The following is a 20,444-nucleotide window of genomic DNA, read 5'->3' on the forward strand; positions in this document are numbered from 1 at the left end:
ACGACCAAGAAGACTACAACCAAAAGAACGTCGCATAAACCAACAACAAAGAGATCAACAACTTTAAGGACTACAGCAGAACCAACCACTCGTAAAACATCTACCACAAAGACTACTACCACTAAGAAGGCAACAACCAAAAGGACAACTCGTGAGCCAACAACTCGGAAGACAACAACCCATAAGACAACGGTGGAACCAACGACCAAGAAGACAACTGCCAAAAAGACGACGCATAAACCAACGACAAAGAGATCAACAACTTTAAGGACTACTGCAGAACCAAGCACTCGTAAAACATCTACCACAAAGACTTCTACGACTAAGAAGACAACAACCGAAAGGACAACTCGACACCCAACAACTCGGAAGACAACAACCCATAAGACAACGGTGGAACCAACGACCAAGAAGACAACTGCCAAAAAGACGACGCATAAACCAACGACAAAGAGATCAACAACTTTAAAGACTACTGCAGAACCAACCACTCGTAAAACATCCACCACAAAGACTACTACCACTAAGAAGTCAACAACTAAGAGAACAACTCTAATACCGACCACTCGTAAGACAACAACTTTAAGGACTACCGCCGAACCAACCACTCGTAAAACATCTACGACTAAAGAGCCATCTACTAAGCAGGAAACAACTAAAAGGACATCTCATAAACCAACCACTCGGAAGACAACAAGCCATAAGACAACAGTAAAACCAACGACCAAGAAGACTACAACCAAAATAACGTCGCATAAACCAACAACAAAGAGATCAACAACTTTAAGGACTACAGCAGAACTAACCACTCGTAAAACATCTACCACAAAGACTACTACCACTAAGAAGGCAACAACCAAAAGGACTACTCGTGAGCCAACAACTCGGAAGACAACAACCCATAAGACAACGGTGGAACCAACGACCAAGAAGACAACTGCCAAAAAGACGACGCATAAACCAACGACAAAGAGATCAACAACTTTAAGGACTACTGCAGAACCAACCACTCGTAAAACATCTACCACAAAGACTTCTACGACTAAGAAGGCAACAACCGAAAGGACAACTCATAAGCCAACCACATCGGTTAAGACAACTGCAGAACAAACAACAAAAAGGACGACAGCTGCAATAAATACAACCACTCAGGAACCAACATCCGTAGAATCTACAACCAATTCTTCAAATCAAAGCAAAACTACAACGGAATCATCCACTACCGAAGAGCAACATATTCACCACCATCATCACCATATTCATTATCACAAGCCCGCTGATACAGGTCCATCCTTTATTCCACTTCCTAATCTTCCACCGCTGCCGCTGCCGTTACCTGTTCCCGAATTACCTCTGCCTCCTTCACCTCCAGCGTTTCCACCGCTGCCTCCACTCCCGCCATTGCCTGAAGTAAACTTCACAGAAATTTCCTTACCCGAAATTTCCCTTCCTAATTTGCCACCACTACCACAATTGCCGAATCCTTTTGGTGGGCTTCCAAACTTCTTCGGGCGATAGTTAAGCTCTAAAATTAAGTCGGCCTTCAATATGTAAAAATATACAAAATTATTGTTTACATCTATGGAAATGTGAAAAAAAATTAACGAGATAGAATGCTGGGCTGAAAAGGCTGCTATTTTTTATAACATTTAATAAAAAAACTGTTATTATTCAAAGTACTACATACTTTTGTTTTCTTTTGCAATTGCTTGGCAAAGACACCTACCAAAAATTAGGCTTTCTTAAATAAAACCTGTTGCTCAACCCTTTGACCTCATATATCTATTTTATTGTGTCCATTTTATACAAAATGTTGAGAACGAAATTAAATTTATTTTTTAACATAAATAATAAACATAATAAATTATTGGATAATAAGTTATTTATTACAGTGTATTTTGTATTTAACCGGGCGAGACACGACGTTTCAGCAATTAGGTATTTAATGTATATATCGATTCTCCATACGATATCATGTGTATCGGTATCGTTACCGATACTATCGTGGGGTGGTTGAACCAGCTCTAAGCGGATGGCTCGGCCATTTCGTTTTTGTCTTCACCCCAATAAAGTTGATAGACCTACAAGTAAGCATTTTCACTTCGATAAAGTGGGAAATATATGTTCTTTAATTTAATCACCATGCACCATATCACAGCCAATGTTTTTAAAAATGCTAAAACCTAGTTTAAAGTTTCAAAATACAAGTGATTGAGTGAATTATTCGTAAAAATCAATTGCCCCTTTGAGACACCACGTGTTTCAAAATGGCGACAATATGTAGAATGGTGAACACCTTTACATCTTTCTGCGGTGGAAACCAAAAGACATAGGCTTAAATATGTGCTTAGGTGTCTGGCTGGGCCCAGAAAATTGAAAGATTCATTATAGACGTGATCCTAACCTATTTTTGTAACTCTGCTCTTTCAGAATGGCGGACGCAGCTCCAGCCCGTAGTGGATTCCGTGGCGGATTTGGCTCTCGTGGTGGTCGTGGTGGACGCGGTCGTGGCCGTGGACGCGGCGCCCGCGGACGTGGAAAGGAGGACTCCAAGGAGTGGGTGCCAGTGACCAAACTGGGACGCCTGGTGCGCGAGGGCAAGATCAAGTCTTTGGAGGAGATCTACCTTTACTCGCTCCCCATCAAAGAGTTCGAGATCATCGACTTCTTCCTGGGATCCTCGCTGAAGGATGAGGTGCTGAAGATCATGCCCGTCCAGAAGCAGACCCGTGCTGGTCAGCGTACCCGTTTCAAGGCCTTCGTTGCCATCGGTGATAACAACGGCCACATTGGTCTGGGCGTTAAGTGCAGCAAGGAAGTGGCCACCGCCATCCGTGGTGCCATCATCCTGGCCAAGCTCTCCGTTGTGCCCGTGCGCCGTGGCTACTGGGGCAACAAGATCGGTAAGCCCCACACCGTGCCCTGCAAGGTCACCGGCAAGTGCGGCTCCGTTTCCGTGCGTCTGATCCCCGCCCCCCGTGGTACCGGCATCGTCTCGGCCCCCGTGCCCAAGAAGCTGCTGACCATGGCCGGTATTGAGGATTGTTACACCTCGGCCCGTGGCTCCACTGGAACCCTCGGCAACTTCGCCAAGGCTACCTACGCCGCCATCGCCAAGACGTACGCCTACTTGACCCCCGATCTGTGGAAGGAGATGCCTCTGGGCTCCACTCCCTACCATGCATACTCGGACTTCCTGTCCAAGCCCACTCCTCGTCTGCACGCTGAAGCCTAAGTGAGCACCTTCGAGGCCAATCAATCCAGAGTTTTTGAATAAAGTCATAAACTTTTAAATATAATTCTTTGCTCATTTGTTATTATTGTGGGAATCGGTCGACTTGTGGATAAATTGTAGTTACACGTACCAGCTTTTAAATACAATTTATTGGCAGTTATGTTTCGAGTCATTGCATAAGAACGGGACAACGTAGTAGTGAATATCTTCAGGAAGAATCAAACACATTGCTTGCTGCTTACATATAAGAATATATTTAAAAAATTACACTTAGGATAGGTAAACAAAGAGGGTCTACGCCTTGACTCCATACGCTTCTGGCATACGCTCAATTGCGTACTTATGGGCAGCCACGTACATGATAGGCACACCGGGAATCTTGCGGATGCGGTTCTTGAGGTCCTTGTCGTTGGTGGCCACAATGTAGCACTTGTGCTGGCGCACACGCTCCACGAGGCAGTCGTCCGCATAGGTGCCCTTGTGCAGGCAGGGCAGTCGCTCAAATCTGGGATCGGAGATGATACGCAGGGCCAGCTTGTACTTGTTGCCCAGCTTCTCCAGCTCGGCACGCACACAGTCGGAGATGTAGGGTATGCACTTGGCATACAGACAGTCCATCATACCCTGCACAATGTCCAGTTTGTTCTTAATGCTGAAGTTGATGAAGTTCGTGTCCAGGACGATGTGGTAGGGAGGTCCCAGCTGGGTGTTGTACTGGAAGAAGAGGGCGGAGCTCTGCTGAGTGGCCTCGTGCACCTTAATCTGGTGCGGATCCTCAGCCTTCTTTCTTTTCACTCGGATCTGATCCTTGAGCCGGGCGTCTGTGGGTTTCATTAGGCGCTTCAGCTGTGCATTGCGTTGTTTCTTCACCTTCTGCGTTTTCTTGTGCTTTCCCTTTAAGAAAAGTGAAGATGTTAGGACGCGTTTAAATAGATTTGAAAGGATTATGTACCATAGTGAGCTAAAATTCCTTAAAAAAGTAAACAATATAACTTAAGAAGTGGCACACGTGTGGAAAGTATTTTGGTATAATCAGCTGTTTCGGCTAGAGCAGTGATGATAGCAATATGCGATCGATACATCGAGCAAACATATAAATATTTTACAATTCTTGTACTTTAAAATTTAAACAGACAATTATGTTTAGCTTAAGATATATTAAGAGACATCATATATTTATAGGAAACGAGTTTTAAGAATAATTCAATGGAAATGAATTAGTATATCAGCTTATCGTTAAATCTTGCACATTCTTATACAATATATATCAATCAAACCCATTTTTCCGATACGATACTTCCACGGTTGTATCTCAAGCCATCGATAGTTCGCCGCCATCTTTGCACAGAATTTTTCCTTCCACGTGCAACGACGAAATTCGTTCATTTCATTTCAAGACTCAAAATGGTAAGTTGTGTGGTCCTCTTGGATAGTTTTACATAAAGTAAATTAAAGTGCTTAAAAGGAAAAGTGGTATGCCTCAAATGATGAAACAGATGACGAGACTGAAGGAACGAATTCTCGACTTGGCGCTGTATCTTTCAGTGCCTCGTTAAATATTTGTTCATTTAAGATGATTCGGCGATCTGATGGCATATAACTTAACCTACTTTCATTGGTTTCGGCAAGAATATGTGCTAAAAGCTTTATATTACTTGCAGTGAACAACATTGGAAACCCTAAGCATTTGGCTAAATCAAGATCTGTGCATTCCACGTGCATGTGAGACACCTTGGGACAAGATGTGAGCCCATTGAGACACCTCGGGGCAACATGTGAGCCCGTTGAGACACCTTGGGCCATTAGAGCTCTGGAACACCATTTCCGCATTGGAGGTAAGATAATAGTACTTTTGGGTGGTTTATGCTTTTCTGATGATCTTATACACAGACCTGTACTGAGCTCAAATACCGTGCAGAAAATTGTAAACTGAAACCTAACCAAATATATAAAATATTAAGAATTACTCTTTGTAAACTATATTAATGACATTTTTTTGTTTTCAGATACTACATTCCGGTTTGAGGTTATGTAGGGTCCAGCTGCAGCAAGCACATGGATATCACCCATAAAGGTAATTAATTTACACTAGCATTTTTATGTTTGAATGCAATACACGCTTTCTGATGATTACCTTTAACACCTTTTGCGGTTTCCACCAGAAAGCTTCGGCTTAAGGATGGTCTAAGGCGTCTGACTAAAAAAAAATTTGAATAAAAACTTATTCTTTATCCTATTCTTTTACTTATACCTTTACTTTTATAATCTGTTTCCAGATCAACTCAGCAATATGGTGTTAACGGACGCCAAGAATAACTAAGTGAGCTCGTTCATTCGACTGCATTTATACGGTAATTTTTTTTTAAGCAATATTTGAATTATTATATAATGATGATTACCTTCAACACCTTTTGCGGTTTCCACCAGAAAGCTTCGGCTTAAGGATGGTCTAAGGCGTCTGACTTATATTAATGAATATATATTTTGTTGCCCTTGAGTTAAAATAAAGCACTTTAATGTTATATTTTATTTTTATTGCAGAATGCCGTTGACAGACTTGCAAGGAATAATTGGAAGTTTTCAAATACACAAAAGCTAATAAATCAAATCGAAAATTATGTACATTGTTTATTGTTATTGGGAAATGGGTGGTAAAAATACAGCACACGCTAGGCATTTCATAAAAAAAAAAATAGGCAACAACAAATTAAATCTTCCGTACTTGGCCAATAAAGTTTTTAATTAAACTATTTTTAAAACGATGCCTTCTAATTTGCTTTAAACTGGGCTTCAAAATTTATAGAACCATTTTGCATAAATGAAAGCGCATTGTTCGACTGTAACCTAATGAGAATCCAAATAAGCAGGTCGATATTAATTAGAGAGAAGTAATTAATATAAAAACGTATTCAGCCTCATGAGAGAGTGCAAAGTTATATAAATGATTTAGTGGGTAAAGGAGTTCAAAAGTTGAGCGCCAATTTGTCATCCCTATTTTCCACCCCCCACATTCGATATCGATAACATGGACAATGAGACGCGCCGGTTTAATCAAACCGCTGTTGCGTATAAATAACGAAAAACATCGTGTTTGGAGAAAAAACTACGCCACCCCAGTGGATTCCGGCTTGGCGGAGTGCTCACTGGACCCCAAGGAGTATGTGGACTTTAAGCGGCAACTGCGGCAGCTCAACTTGCCCCACAAAGAGGGACACACGTGCTTGCAGCTGGAGTGTCGCCTCTGCGATCGCAACAGGCAGCCGGTGACAAACGCCCAAAAGGGCACTGATCATGGGCTGCTGGCTTACGTAAACAAGCGGACTGGTGAGAGCACTAAGTACACCTCGGAAAAACAGCCGTATTATATCCGATATCCCTTTAGGAGCTTTTATTTGCCCAAACTGCGACGTAAAAACCTCACTGGGCAGTGCTTTGTTATCCTATCAGTTGCCCAAGCCGGTTGGCTATAGGCAACCGCTGCAGAGGCAGCCGCTCTATGAATCCCGATTTCCCCACCTTGCCGTTGTTACTCCCGAGGCCTGTGCAGCTTTGGGCATCAAAGGCCTGAAGGAGGACCAACTAAATGCCATTGGAGCACAGTGGGAGCCGCAGCAACAGCTGCTCCATTTCAAGTTACGCAATGCCGCGCAAGTTGTGGTGGGAGAAAAGGTGTTATATCTGGGCGATCGACGGGAGGAGATCTACCAGAGCAGCTCTAGCTCCGGCCTGCTGATCCACGGTGCGACGAACAAAACCAAAGCGGTTCTAGTCAGCAATCTACTGGACTTTATTGTCCTGGCTACTCAGAACATTGAAACGCGTAAGTGAGCTCTGTGTTGGGAATATTTTTCATTGGTTGCAGAATAGTTGCAAATTCTAACAAAATAACTTTCAAAATAGAGAACATGCATATTTTGTAAAAATAAATAAGTTAATATAAAAATTACCTTCGCCACTCATTGCTTTTATATTTATTTTTTCTTAGATTGCGTTGTATGCCTGCCCTACGAATTGAATACACTACCACAAGAGTGTCTGCCCGCTTTGGAACGCTTCAAGGAGCTAATCTTTTGGTTGCACTACGATGCTAGTCACAGCTGGGATGCAGCTAGAGCTTTTGCGTTAAAGTTGGACGAAAGGCGATGCCTGTTGATCCGACCCACCGAAACGGAACCTGCTCCCCATTTGGCGCTGCGCCGACGCCTCAATCTGCGCCACATCCTGGCCAAAGCGACACCGGTGCAGCACAAGGCCATCACAACATTCGGAGCGATGCGAAATGACATTCTCAGCGAGTTGCAAAACATCGAAAAGGTCAATGGAGTAAAGTGGAAGCGCTTTCCGGTTCTGAACAAGCTGCTCAAAGGCCATCGGAGGGGAGAGTTGACTATCTTAACAGGACCCACGGGAAGTGGAAAGACAACCTTTATGAGCGAGTACTCCCTTGATCTGGCCATGCAGGGCGTAAACACGTTGTGGGGCTCTTTTGAGATCCGAAACACACGGCTGGCGGCCACTCTGCTTCGCCAGTATGTGGGCTACCCGTTGGACGACCGGTTGCAGGAGTTTAACCACTGGGCAGCGGAGTTTGAGCGTTTGCCGCTATACTTTATGACCTTCCACGGGCAGCAGCCCCTTAAGCCAGTTCTGGAAGCCATCGAGCATGCGTCTTATGTACACGACGTGATGCACGTGATCATCGACAACCTGCAGTTTATGATGGGCGTGTCATCATATCGAGGCGACAAGTTCTGGGAGCAGGACTCCATTATAGCAGCCTTTCGTTCCTTTGCCACCAAGCACAATGTCCACGTGACGCTCGTAATGCATCCACGCAAGGAGCGGCAAGAGGACGAGCTGACCACCAGCTCGGTTTTCGGAACAGCAAAGGCCACCCAAGAAGCGGACAACGTACTGATCATACAAGACAAGAGGCTGACTTCTGTGCGGGGCAAAAAGTATCTCCAGATTGCCAAGAATCGCTATTCCGGTGACCTGGGCATTATGCCATTGGAATTCGACAAAGATGCCCTGAGCTACTCCTCACAGAACCAAAATGCTAAGCGAAAGCGGGAAAAGACGCCATCCGAGAACTGACTTATTAAGGCATTTGTTGTACTATACGATATAATTATTATGTTGTCTATGGCTAGTTTAGTATTAAGTGAAACCTTTGATAAACTGCATCACGTTGAGCTCTGCTTGTAGTTCTTGGTGTTCATGATCTTCTTGCCGCACATGGCGCATATGGCCTTTTTGTAGGCGCACGCCTGGCAATAGTGGGATCCCATCTGGTGCACTTTCTGTCGGCAGATCCTGACAAAATTTCAAAATTGTTTATAAGATATCCAGAAGGATTCTAGTGTTGATTTCTTACCGACAAGGCGGCAAGGCAGTTCCTATAGGATTGTATCGTTCGCGGGCCGAGGATAAAGCCTTGTTCTCGTTGATTTTACGCCCTCCCGCAGGAGCTGTGCTGGTTCTCCACGGATTGGGGGCTGAAACTTTGGACAGCTTTGCCTCGCATTTCTCGCACACCATTTTTCTTATCAATTCAATTTGTTTTTTATTTACGTTTTGCGAAAACAGTGTGACCATTCCATTGATATTAATATCGATGTTATCGGAGATTGCTATCGAATGAGTGCATATTAGCCAACAATATTTCCTATCAAATGTCTATCGAATGTAGTGCCTAAGTTATCGACCATCTCAATTGCAAATTTTAGACGCAAAAAATGACTACTGCCAAAGGCGAGCAACTGAGGTAAATTAAAATAAATACATATTCAGTAGCACAGAGTTAAGTACTCACTCTTTTCCAGACAACAACTTATAGCGGCGGTGGTGAAGAAAAGAGCCGCGATTGCGCGAGCCCATGAAATCGTTGTGCGGCTTTTGGAGCCCGGAATACCGGAGCCCGAGTTCCTGTCCCTGGTAAAATAATGCAAATTAAAAGCTTCACGAGGGCGCTAAGCATTTCCTGTACTTGCAGCTCTGGGAGATTGGCCCCCCAAATTATTCAGACATAGTGGACGAGCGGGAAATAAACAAACTTTGTGGATATCCGCTTTGCTCGACAGTTCTAGAAAAGTAAGTGGTCCAACAGAGTCCAGAGGTTCCTCCTATAACTATCCTTCATAACTACTACTACATATTTTAGCGTTCCCAAGCAGAAGTACAGCATCTCCGCTTCCAAAAACAAAGTTTACGATCTGACAGAACGCAAGAAATTCTGCTCCGGACACTGTTTTAAGGCCTCAGAATATATTAAGTCACAGGTGCCCACATCGCCTTTGTGGCTGCGGGATAGAGAGACGAAACCCAGCTTTAAGCTGCTACCACGAAATACTTGACCATCGATTTATAGCTCTCAAAGCGTTTATTTATTTCGTATAAGCATTAAGACCATTTGTTCATTACATTACTGGATTTTCGATGTGGGATTATAAACCCTGGGGAATATTTCTTAAAGCACTAGCCGATCTGAATTAGATCATGATTATATTGTCGCGCTCTAGCGTCAATTCTGCTTCGCGCTTGGCATCTTCTTCAGACCACTCGCCGCACTTGCTCAGCACGTCGGTTTCCCGCGGAGGTTCGGTCTAACGATCGGTGAAAAATTGGCGGTTTCAAAAAGCGAAGACACGCGAGAGGACGATATAAAAATGTTGTACTTTATTTGATTTTATTCAGTTATAGGCAATACCTCTTTGTCGTTGGCAGCCAGTTTGGTGAACATGTTGGCATAGAGCTTCTTCTCCTTGTTCTTGCTCTCCTTAAGCTTCTGCTTGCAGATGATGACTTGGTTGGCAGCCGCTTTGTTACCAGGCTCCAATTGGATGACCTATTTGAATAAGGAGTAATACTTGTGGTTATTGCAATAAATATAAGTTTACCTTTTTCACCTTTTGGAAATCCTCTAATGCATCTTCCAGTTCATTGATGGTCAAGTTGCATTGGCCACGACGGTAGAGGGCCTTTACATTATTCTCATCCAAAGCCAAAACGGCATTGCACTAATATACAATAGTCAGATGTATTCATTATTCGATTTGAGCGCATGTACTCACCTCCTGCTTGGCTTCGAAGTGATCGTTGGACTTCTGGTGGCACAGAGCGATGTTGCTGTGCGTGGCCACCTTGACTTTCTTCACCTCCTCATTGGTATCGGCAGTGCTGGGCAAAAGGTTCTTGCACTTGGTGTACATCTTGATAGCTAAAGCCCAGTTCTCCTTCTTGAAATAGTTGGTGCCCTTTTCCTTGTACACCTTAGCCTCAGCCAGGCGCTCCTAGTCGCTCAGTTTCCACTCCTCCAGTCCCTTGCCGCAGTCGACGAGCTTTACTGTGTACTCCACTGTGGCATTTGGCGGAATCTTGAACTCCTCATTTCCCTCTGCTCCAAATGCATACTTGGCCTGGATCTTGATTCTATTACGGGGGTTTATAGGTTAGTCCGAAAAGTTTCTAGTGGCCAAAGGTATCTACCTGGAGGTCTCGCCTACGTTCATCTTCTCCAGGGCAACTTCGACACCATCGATAATGCCAATGGCCTTACCCTCACCATAATCAAACTCCACATCGCGATCCTCAAACACGCGACCCTCGAAACTACCAGAAATGTGAGCTGCGTTTGGATAACCGCATGAGATATAGTCACCGCATGAATGTGATTAACCTACCCTTGACGAAGGCGCCATCGCTGGGAGTGCGCTTCTTATCGCTGGCTTCCAAAATGGTGCGGTCAATACTTCCGTCCTGGTTGGGACTCAAGTCCTCGCCCTTCCAGCCGAGCATCTCCAGCTAAGAAGCAAATATTTAACCGTTAGTTAGAAGTTACTAATATAAAACCAATATTTTTCAATACAAAGCTAATCATATAACCAACAAAAGTTGCATGTGGGACATGAAAGAGCATTTAATCTATGGTAATTCGTACCTCAAAAATCAGAGTGGCATCCGGCGGAATGGCGGGCGGGCTGCCGGCAGCTCCGTAAGCGTAGTTCGGAGCACATGTGAGGAAGCAGCGCTCGCCGAGCTTCATGGTGGCCACTCCCATGTCAAAGGCCTTGATCACATTGCCTGAAGGAGTCCGTTAGCCAGGAGTGCATTAGAATAGAAGTTTCGCGAAATCGCCGGCAACTAACTCACCTTTGCCGAGCGGAAATTCGAAGGGCTCGTTGCGGCTGACGCTGGAATCGAATTCCGTGCCATCGACCAGGCGACCTGTGTAGTGCAGGGACACAGTGCATCCACTGTGCGGCGTCTCCGTGCCCGTGCCCTCTTTCAGGATCTCCTTCAGGACGCCGCCGTCCCCGGACAAGTCGATTTTATTCTCTTCCGGCATTTTTAGCTGTTCCACTTTAATTCGCACGATGAGGCAGAGTGACCAAGCTTGAGCACCTTTGAAAACCCGTATTGACTTTTGGCTTCGTGCCTATATTTAACCGTTCGTCAGATCTAACAGAATTGCGTTAACAGTCAGAGCCAACTAAAGCGCCATCTATAACATTTTGACAGTACAGATAACTAGCAGGGACTCGACCCCTATCGCATACCTATTACAAGAATATGAACTAATTAAGAGCAACTAATTAGAGGAACTAGACAACTGCGTTTAGAAATACAAACTACCGAACTAACTAAATTAACTTTAGTTTTACATGCCTCAAAATGTTATTTTAAATTACGTATGTGTCTAATAATTCAAACAAGTTTCTAACAGTCTAATATATATTTAAAGTATGTGATATGGTTGTCACTAAAAGTCGTTCTTTGCTTTTTTTTACCCGCATTTAGTTGTCTTTTGTTTTACATGGAATAGGAGTCCTCTTGATTAATCCATTTAATCCAATTAATGATATTAAAGGATGTCCGATGCTCATTTCATTGTGTTGGTTCCAAACTACACACACAGTGTTCCACAAATGTAATCTGCCCAGCGGCTTTTGAATGCATGTGCAGCATGCATCAAATATAATCCTGTTATCGTTTTTGTTATATTTGATTATTTTGCCCTTGGCTTTTGGCAGTGCCAACTTCCATTTCGTATGCCAGCAAGAGCAAGAAAATAAATTAATGCACTTAATTTTATTGGTTTCTATAATTCATGCTCGTAAGCTCGACTGCCATAAGCTCTGCACAGTAGGCCAATTGGGGGATTATCGCAATGGGCATTCAACGAATTTTTTTCAAGGTCAACTGGAATGATAAACATGATAAGTTTGTTTTTGTTGCTGGATTGCTGGATTTTCTCATTCCAGCCAGCTGTGACATTATTTCCTCCGAATTCCGCCTGTGTCTTTATAAATCGGTGCAGCTGTCGCTGTCTCCTGCCTACTAAAATATAGCCAGTCATCAACCAGCGCTTCATCTGAGCTTCGGCACCAACTTCTTAAAAGCCCAGAGTCTGGCGCACTTGTCGCTCATTAATTAGGGTTCGTCTACAGGGATGACTACGCTGGAAAAATATATTAATGTATTCCAAAGTTAATTTGGGAACTTTGAGTCTTGAGTAAACGTTCTTTATTTAATGATTAAATATTATTTGGAATTTTACAATATAAATAGAGTAATCGAAAGTAATCAAGATAACTTAAACGCTTAGATATTAACGACGTATACGCAATATTATTAAGTATACGTTCTAAGTCATAGAAGCTGTAGCTGCTACACTAATAAAGAATACAGATTCTTAACTTAATTGCGAGAAATGTCAACTAAAACGTTTAAAAGTCCATTAAAATGCTATTATAAACGGTGCCACAGGGCTTAGACTTTTCTTTCGGTATTTAATAGTCGTACCTCTTGTGGGCTTAAAGTATGTCAGCATATGAGAATACAGATCTCCGGAGATTCCAGTGGCTCCCTCGAATGGAGCATATTTATATTTTTTTGAGTGCCCTGAGCCGTGTCCCTGTCCAGGCCCATTATTTTTTCAGGTATAGTATAGAGACATTGACCAGCGACGGACGCCCACAATCACGCTGCCTCGGCTGGCGTCTCCGCTGGCAGAGGTCCTGCTGTTGCTCGTTACTCGACTGTAAACATTCCAGGGCAGCTTTCACTCGCGGCGCCAGGCGCCAGGCGCTCCGGGTTCGAGTCGCAAAGGAGCACAGCATACACAGGACCCAGCCAAAGGACTCACTCACCGACTCACTCACACACGCTCACTCAGTGAGTCGAACGTTCGGCTGCGCTCGGCTGGAAGCTTCGTGTTCCGTTTTCCGTTTCGGATTGAGTCAGACTGTGGATGCTGCGTGGCTCGTGGTCCATGGCCGTGTGAAAAGCTGCGTTGAGCGCATTAAGTCGTTAGGGTACAACCAGACAGGACGCACTTACTCCGAGCTGCCGCCATTCGCCTGCCTTGGCGTGTGTGTACCGTTAGTTCAGCTGTCCCGTGCAGAGAGGGAAATTAGCGGGGAAGCCCCGACATCGAACCGAAATCGCAATCGAATCATAGCCAAAGTCAAAGTATCGCTCAGTATCGCTCAGTATCGCTCAGTATCGCTCAGTATCGAGGTGCATAGAAACTTGCTGGCTAGTGCGTGAAGAAACTGCCAAAACAACAAAGAAAACAAAAATAAATACTCCAATTCCCTCTGTGGCAGCTCCCGCGCGTCCAAGTGTGTGTAAGTGTCGTCTGTGCGTGTGTGTGCGTGCGTTCCCCCAAAAAACTTCAGATCGAGTGTGTTCATCAACAACAAATAAAACCAAAAAATTAAAATAAAATTGAATAAAATTCGAAATCTATACAAACGACAAATAGAAAGTCGCATTAAATCATAGCCAATTAAAAATGTTTGCTTAAACGAACCAAGGTAAACAGAACGAGCAAAATTGTTGCTCTCTCCCCAAGCGCTTTTCCACTTTTTCACTTTCCCCATTTTCCCCATTTACCCACAAACCAATGCACTCGCTACGGTGCAACAGCTTAAAAGTATGCTACGATTTTTCCCACTCAATATTTCGTGTAATTGTTGCGCCTGCCGCTGTGCTTGTGCATGTCCTGCAGAATGTCCTGGGGAATTGTTACTGGCTTTCCGTTTCACGAATAGAGTAGAAAATTAAGAAATTAAGAATGTGAACAGTTCGGAATGAAGTATCATGTGCAGCACCGCAAACGGGCTAAAAATTTGATGTTGCCCAAGTTGGTTTTGTTATTTGCGAAATATTTTCGTTTGCCTACGATTTGGTTAGCATTGGAAACCATTTCATTTGCTGGCGAAAATTTGTTTGATTTGCGGCAAGCCACAAGAAAAACATCTGAATTTGCAGAATGATAAAATTGTGTAAACATTCTGTACACAAGGCCAAAACATAAAGTTTCCCAGCGAACTACCCAAGCGCTCAACCCGAAGTGCAGTTCTGTTTTTCTGTTCTGTTTTTTCGAGCTCGTATTTGGCTTATAAACTGTTGCTTCTGACAGTTATCTCCACGAATCGGAGCAATTTTCCCAGGCTGGCGGAGGGAAATCCCAGGCGATTTCCTTCTCTTCCTTTAGTTCCACTCGCTTGCACATTTTTTGCTTGGCTTTTTATCCTGCTCCGCTTTTCGGTGGTGCTTTGACTGATTGTTTTATTGGAATTGGAATCAGAGAACTGCAGCAAGCCACCGGCACCCTAAGTGCACCCGGTAAACACCGGGTATTTCAGCACCCGGGTGTTTGTAGACACTCTATTTTCAGCAAAGACAAACACCCGGGTGTTTTGCCACCCGGGTGTCTTTTGCTACTTGCACAAAAACACCCGGGTGTCTGCAGTGCAACAAAATTTAGGGTGAGTGACGCGCAAGCAACGATCGGCCGCAGGTACTTTTCTGTATGCATAAAATTTGTATGGGTGGAAGCGAGACGGTCTCAGAAATGAAGGGTGAAAGGGAACACCCAAGAAAAAGGTCGGGCACATGTTTTTGCGTTTTGATCTACCTAATGTCTTAACAAAAAACAATCTTATACATATATTATTAAATAATATTTATACATTATTAACACTATTCTTTTTATATTGTTTTTTCGCTTGTTTTTTTTTTGTAATACAATTTTATTTATTATTTTTTTATATTATTATTATTCTTTTTATAAAATTATACATTTATAGAAGCAAATATTACAAATTTTAACAAAGCAAATAATATAATATATAGAAAGAAAAGTATATTTTGCGTTGTTTAAATTTCTGTAAAAAGAATGCAAAAAAAGAGGCTATCTTCAGATTTTGGGCATAATATATTTCGTTTTTCAGGAATTATGCTACCACAGGCACTCGAGTGTCTACCAGACACCCGGGTGTTTGGCGAGACACCCGGGTGTTTCCGAGAAATAAATGAGTGTTTTTGCCACTCATCTCTTTTTGGGCACTTGCCTTTTTCTGCATGTTTGCCTTCTCTACCCTTCGTTATGAGTGGCGAGTGTGATCGGTACCCGCTACCTAGAGTGCCGCATTGATTCGGGTGCGCGCACACCAGGGTGCCTGCAGACACCCGAATATTTTGAGCGGGTGTTTGCAAGTACCCGCCGTGACCGGCGTGAGTGGCACCCGATACCCAAATTTGTTGAGTGTGATTAAGGTGGCAAAAAAGGCTACCCATGCAGTTCTCTGATTGGAATCGAAATCGAATTCGTTGCGACTTAAGCGCGCTTGTATTGCGATTTAAAACGCACATTTTTGTGGCTGGATTGTTTGAGCGCGTTTTTGGCTTTCGATTGCTGCGGCGATAATTAAAATTTAATTGTGAACAACTTAAATTGCGAAACCATTGTGCCGAGATGGTTGTCAGTGCTCTCACACGAAATTGCAGTTTTGCGGTTTACGGTCCGAGGACTTTTCCCCCAATACTTCCTGCTCTCACATTCCTTGTTGTCCTGGCTGTCCTTGCTGTCCTTATGCAATTAACATTTGCACTGTTATCAATCAGTTGGCCAAGACGAGAACTTTTCTTTTAGTCATTTCCCGTCACATCCTTCATGGCTCCTCCCCCCTGCCGTCTTATCATTCAATTTGGCCAAAAAGGGAAGAAAACTTTTCTGCCAAACTAACAACTGGCGAAAGCGGCAGCCACACATACACACGTAGAAGGCGAGATGTGAGATTCGAAATGCGAGGAAAGAACAACAACAAAAAAGCAACCAGAACGCGGCGTGTCTAAGTGGGCGTAAGTGGTCATGTATGTGAGCGCGTCTGTGTGAGTTCGCACAGGCGAATGTTCATATGTGGCCAACAGTGTGTGTGTGTGTGCGTCGTGTTGAGTGGCAAGTTGTGTACACACGCAGATTTTTCATCAATCATTTTGCTTGACTACGCCTAGTTCACATTTTAGGGCATGTAGTTTAAAAATTGGGCCGCAGCCCATCGATAGTTCGTTGTGGGTTGTTGGTTGTGGGCCGCGGGAATCCTGCGGAGCGCGTGGTGCCACATGGGATTGGGATGGTGGCACTCGGAAACATGAAACGAATGAGGCATCTCGAATGGCGCCTGAAGCGGGAAATGGCGGCCCCCCCAGAGTTTACTGCTTTAAGGCCCTTAAAGGTCCTTTATGCAGAAGCACAAGAATGTTTTCAAAGGCACTTTGGTTCCCTATTTCTAGAATAGGTTCTTAACATTTTCTTTAAAATATATTTTTTCAGTTTCAAGACATAGGTTTTACCCTGTTTAAGTGTCTAGTTTAGTTGCTGTGCGATTCGTATTTGAAAAGTCACTGCCTATTCGCTCAAGTGTTCAGCTAATAACTTCATTAACGTAAGTCAGTTAACGTATCAAATTTATTACCTTATTTATTACACGCCCATGGCATATGAACGTAATCGCCTTTATCTCTCATGTAGTGAAATATAAATCCAATTTATGCTTTGTGTGTGGTTTAATATTCCCTTTGATTGAGATATACTACTCGTATGTGAGCCTAAAGGTAAAAAAAAACTGTAATAAATATTTTAATCATTTTATTGCTTTTGTTTTTGATTATTTGTATACAGAATTGGGCTCACTACAACTGGTTCTGAAATAGATTGAATAGCAAATCCGGGGCACTTGACAATTCAATTGTTTCTCTTTTTATTGTCATTTTTATGTTTTCACCTATGTGCTATTGTGATAAAATCAAATCAAGTGTGCACCATGGCCAGCTTCAGGCCACATATTTTTGCCAAACAATCTAATAGATTCAAATGCTCAAATTTCCAGCAATCCAAAAGTATTATTTTCGATCAACGATTTCACCCCACGGCCTAGAATATTAAATATATGTTGCTTTAGATTGTGTTGTAAGGAAGTGAAACTATAGAAGTTCGAAGTTAATAAATTATAACTGGTTTTATTATTTAAAAAACCAAATATTTTTTGAAATTTAAATTGGCATAATATGATTTATCCTTATTGCCTTATTATCCTTATCATTAATCTGTAATAAAAGCAAAGAGGAGAGAGTTTGTGAAATGAATCATACTATCTCTGCACGAAATCCGTTTCTAGTTTGACCTGCCTCAGGATTCTTTATGATGATTTCAAGACGTTTCGCTTCGGATAACTGTGTCCTTTTTGAGTTGGCTTCCGCCACTTTTGTCCTGTTCGATTTAGAAGCTGAGCAGACATAATAAAGAGCCGAAATGAAAAAATGCGCTGTGTGTTTGTGTGCGTGAAAGTACCTTTATTCTAAACGGTGAGGGCGCACCGACACACATAAATGGGAAACAAATACATACACATACCCACTGACACACATACCGATGCAAATGGAGTTGTCGAAATTGCTCCACTTTGCGTGTGTATACACTTGTGTGTGGCTGTGGGTGTGGGTGTGGGTGCGTGTCTATCTGTCTGCGAGAATCCAAAATCCCGAATCCAACCCCCGTCATCAACCTGCACCGGAACACTTAAACCCAAACACGTTGTCTGTGTTGGTGTTGGTATTGGTATTGGTGTTGGTGCTGGCTGCTGGCAGTTGGTGGTGTTCGTGTGTATGGGTGAGTCGTCCTGTTCGTCCTTTTTACTGGCGTCTACGCACAATATGTTTCGTCTTTAACCCAACCGAAAGCTTCGTCTGACGAGAGCTTCAAGGAGTCCTGAGTCCTGAGTCCTTGCTCCTTGTTTCTGGATCCTTGTGGAAGTTTTAATGTGATTCCTTCGTATTAATTTCGACATCGTCATCGTTGTTGCTCCTGCCTCCCGTCCTTTGGCCTCCCCCTTTCTCGTTTCTTTCTGCCTCTCCTCTCCTCTCCCCTTATCCTTCTCTGCTCTCTGTCGTTTTCTATTTTTCTCCTTACGCACTTTTTATTGCTTGTCCTGCGTTTGCTTGCCTTCGTTTCTATTTTATTTTAACAACATCTTCGTCGCCAGCATGGAATTCTGTCGAGCTCGGCGCTTTTCCTCAGCACTAACTTAACCGCTACCCATTCCAATCCAGACTCCAGACTCCAGCCTCTTGCCATCTCTCACTTTCTCCACTTTCTCCGCCCTGCCCTGCTCTCTTCCATGTACGAGTATCTGTGCCCTTGTGCATGTGTGAGTAAAGTTTATATTTTTTGCGTTGCTCACTCTTTTATGTTCATCATACGAAAGCGCGACTTTGTTGCACTAAACGTAAGTTGGAAGATTTACAACTTTTTGGTTTAACACATGCAAAGTGGGCAGGGGCAGGGGCAGGGGTCGGAAAAGTGGGGTAGGCTTTCGGATAGACAGTTGGGGTTGAAGGCCATGCAAGAGGACTCACAGAAATTTGCTTAAAAAAAAAGGAAGGAACACTACACAGAGCCCCAAGGGAATGCACAAAGTATAAACCTCATCACGATGCGGAGTGAGAGGTATCCTTGCTCCCGTAAACTTATCCTTAAAGCAAAAGTTATTATGCATATAGTGCAGAGTTATGCGTACGCACTTTTTCTTTCCTCTTTTATTGGCCTGAAATAAGAGGCTTAAGTAATTAGCCAGAGGTGGGGCTGCTTTAGGGGTCAGCAAATAGTTTACGATGGTCAGGGAAATACCTACAGGTGTAAGCTTTAAATTGTTAGTAGACCCCTGAAATGCTGCACAACAATATGGACAACTTTCGGTTGGGTAATTACATTTTTACGAATGCTGCTGCGGGAAGGTCTCAAGTTACTTATTATATTTCATGGAGCTCGAAGTTGTATTGTAGTTAAACTTCTCTCTGGTTTGGGTGAAAGAAAAGTTAATAAAGTGTGCGGTAAGAATTCCAAAAAAGTTAACATGCTGCATAATAAACTTTTAATAACTTCGACTAGTAAAGTAAAGCGGCAGACAAATTACATTTTTAGAAATGAGTTGTACAGTAGAAAGGAATCATATGATGGCTATCATAAAGAATACAGCATATATTTTATCTCTTTAAATTTTACAAGTTTCCTTTTTGTTTTTTCAAGTAAAAATAAGATTGTTAGACAATAATACTTATCTTTAACCAGTTAAAAACTTCACTTAAAACTTTTATCGACACACGTTTTGTTAGAATATGTCGAAAATTTAACTTCATTAAAAAGCAGTTATTTAATTGCTAACTTTAGATCTCGGAAATTTCACCCGTTGTCCAAGTTTCAATTGGCAAACAAAGGGGAAAAGTTTTTTAATTGCTCATTACGTCTGAATCAGGTTGCTGCACTTGCCGCAGTGGAAAAGCCGCAATTTTCATCATACGTACATCAAAAGCATTTCTAATCAGCAGGCAGTCGGCAAAAGCAACAACAGCAACATACAATATATGTGTGTGTGTGTTTGTGTGTGTGGTGAAAGCGCAAACAAGTTGCAAGTTTACTTATCCTGCCGTTTCCCTTCTCTCCCCATTTTTTTGCCAGCCATTGTTACGTTTGCGTATGCATGACTATGTACACAGTACAAAACAATCATCCATTCGATCACATTTAACCAGATCCTGAATACATCAACGAATCAAAAGGCAGTGGATCATGCGTTTTATTCTGCTAGCTAAATCAACAGATTTCACTGCTTCTTTCTTTTCAATCAGCGACAATTTCAAATAAAATAACAATTTAAGCATGTCCATATTTTTTTTCTCTTTACTTGTGTGTGTATGTGTGCGTGGGAATTGGAGCACGTAACAAAAAAAAAAATGGGAAGAAAAAAACGAGCAGAGATACCACACAGAAATAGAAATCATTTGAAATCATGCCGCACTCATAAAACACTTAAAGGACAATTTTGCTGTCATACAGAGAAAAAAGGGGGAAAGCAGCTTTTGC

General features: G+C 42.8%; 6 protein-coding genes, 1 long non-coding RNA gene and 1 other non-coding gene across 9 annotated transcripts; 5 read left to right on the forward strand and 3 right to left on the reverse strand.

Annotated features, from left to right (window-relative positions):
- The first annotated feature begins 1,964 nt into the window (after positions 1 to 1,964).
- LOC122613030 (40S ribosomal protein S2) lies at positions 1,965 to 3,299 on the forward strand. The gene is made up of 2 exons (XM_043786994.1): positions 1,965 to 2,087; positions 2,431 to 3,299. The coding sequence occupies exon 2, from the start codon at positions 2,432 to 2,434 to the stop codon at positions 3,233 to 3,235; it is 804 nt and encodes a 267-aa protein (XP_043642929.1). The 5' UTR covers positions 1,965 to 2,087; position 2,431; the 3' UTR covers positions 3,236 to 3,299.
- A 167-nt stretch (positions 3,300 to 3,466) lies between these two features.
- On the reverse strand, positions 3,467 to 4,316 carry LOC122613039 (rRNA-processing protein FCF1 homolog). Its single transcript, XM_043787006.1, has 2 exons — positions 4,188 to 4,316; positions 3,467 to 4,129 (listed from the first exon to the last, which is right to left on the reverse strand). Exons 1-2 carry the CDS (start codon positions 4,188 to 4,190, stop codon positions 3,530 to 3,532), a joined length of 603 nt encoding a protein of 200 aa, XP_043642941.1. The 5' UTR covers positions 4,191 to 4,316; the 3' UTR covers positions 3,467 to 3,529.
- A 253-nt stretch (positions 4,317 to 4,569) lies between these two features.
- Positions 4,570 to 5,853, forward strand: LOC122613064. 2 transcript variants are annotated; one of them, XR_006325666.1, is made up of 5 exons: positions 4,570 to 4,642; positions 4,897 to 5,070; positions 5,242 to 5,309; positions 5,512 to 5,586; positions 5,777 to 5,853. It is a non-coding gene; the product is annotated as an uncharacterized LOC122613064 (long non-coding RNA). The 2 variants fall into 2 exon arrangements; XR_006325667.1 differs by lacking the exon at positions 4,570 to 4,642 and adding an exon at positions 4,650 to 4,679.
- Positions 4,715 to 4,827, forward strand: LOC122612011. The gene has a single exon (XR_006325583.1). It is a non-coding gene; the product is annotated as a small nucleolar RNA Z5 (small nucleolar RNA).
- Positions 5,854 to 6,252: 399 nt separating the features above from the next.
- On the forward strand, positions 6,253 to 8,428 carry LOC122613014 (twinkle protein, mitochondrial). Its single transcript, XM_043786974.1, has 3 exons — positions 6,253 to 6,559; positions 6,618 to 7,055; positions 7,221 to 8,428. The coding sequence occupies exons 1-3, from the start codon at positions 6,268 to 6,270 to the stop codon at positions 8,330 to 8,332; spliced, it is 1,842 nt and encodes a 613-aa protein (XP_043642909.1). The 5' UTR covers positions 6,253 to 6,267; the 3' UTR covers positions 8,333 to 8,428.
- On the reverse strand, positions 8,330 to 8,842 carry LOC122613054 (cysteine-rich PDZ-binding protein). Its single transcript, XM_043787031.1, has 2 exons — positions 8,613 to 8,842; positions 8,330 to 8,551 (listed from the first exon to the last, which is right to left on the reverse strand). The coding sequence occupies exons 1-2, from the start codon at positions 8,831 to 8,833 to the stop codon at positions 8,422 to 8,424; spliced, it is 351 nt and encodes a 116-aa protein (XP_043642966.1). The 5' UTR covers positions 8,834 to 8,842; the 3' UTR covers positions 8,330 to 8,421.
- Positions 8,843 to 8,912: 70 nt separating this feature from the next.
- LOC122613047 (putative RNA polymerase II subunit B1 CTD phosphatase RPAP2 homolog) lies at positions 8,913 to 9,656 on the forward strand. Its single transcript, XM_043787019.1, has 4 exons — positions 8,913 to 9,002; positions 9,061 to 9,172; positions 9,231 to 9,328; positions 9,399 to 9,656. Exons 1-4 carry the CDS (start codon positions 8,974 to 8,976, stop codon positions 9,589 to 9,591), a joined length of 432 nt encoding a protein of 143 aa, XP_043642954.1. The 5' UTR covers positions 8,913 to 8,973; the 3' UTR covers positions 9,592 to 9,656.
- Positions 9,599 to 11,700, reverse strand: LOC122613022 (FK506-binding protein 59). The gene is given in 8 exon segments (XM_043786984.1): positions 9,599 to 9,840; positions 9,945 to 10,082; positions 10,144 to 10,254; positions 10,309 to 10,666; positions 10,724 to 10,862; positions 10,918 to 11,038; positions 11,175 to 11,317; positions 11,387 to 11,700. Coding segments are annotated over 8 exon segments (1,320 nt in total). The 5' UTR covers positions 11,583 to 11,700; the 3' UTR covers positions 9,599 to 9,726.
- Between the last annotated feature and the right edge of the window lie 8,744 nt (positions 11,701 to 20,444).

This window comes from Drosophila teissieri, chromosome 2L, assembly GCF_016746235.2.
Source record: "Drosophila teissieri strain GT53w chromosome 2L, Prin_Dtei_1.1, whole genome shotgun sequence".
In the NCBI taxonomy this organism is placed as follows: Eukaryota; Metazoa; Arthropoda; class Insecta; order Diptera; family Drosophilidae; genus Drosophila; species Drosophila teissieri.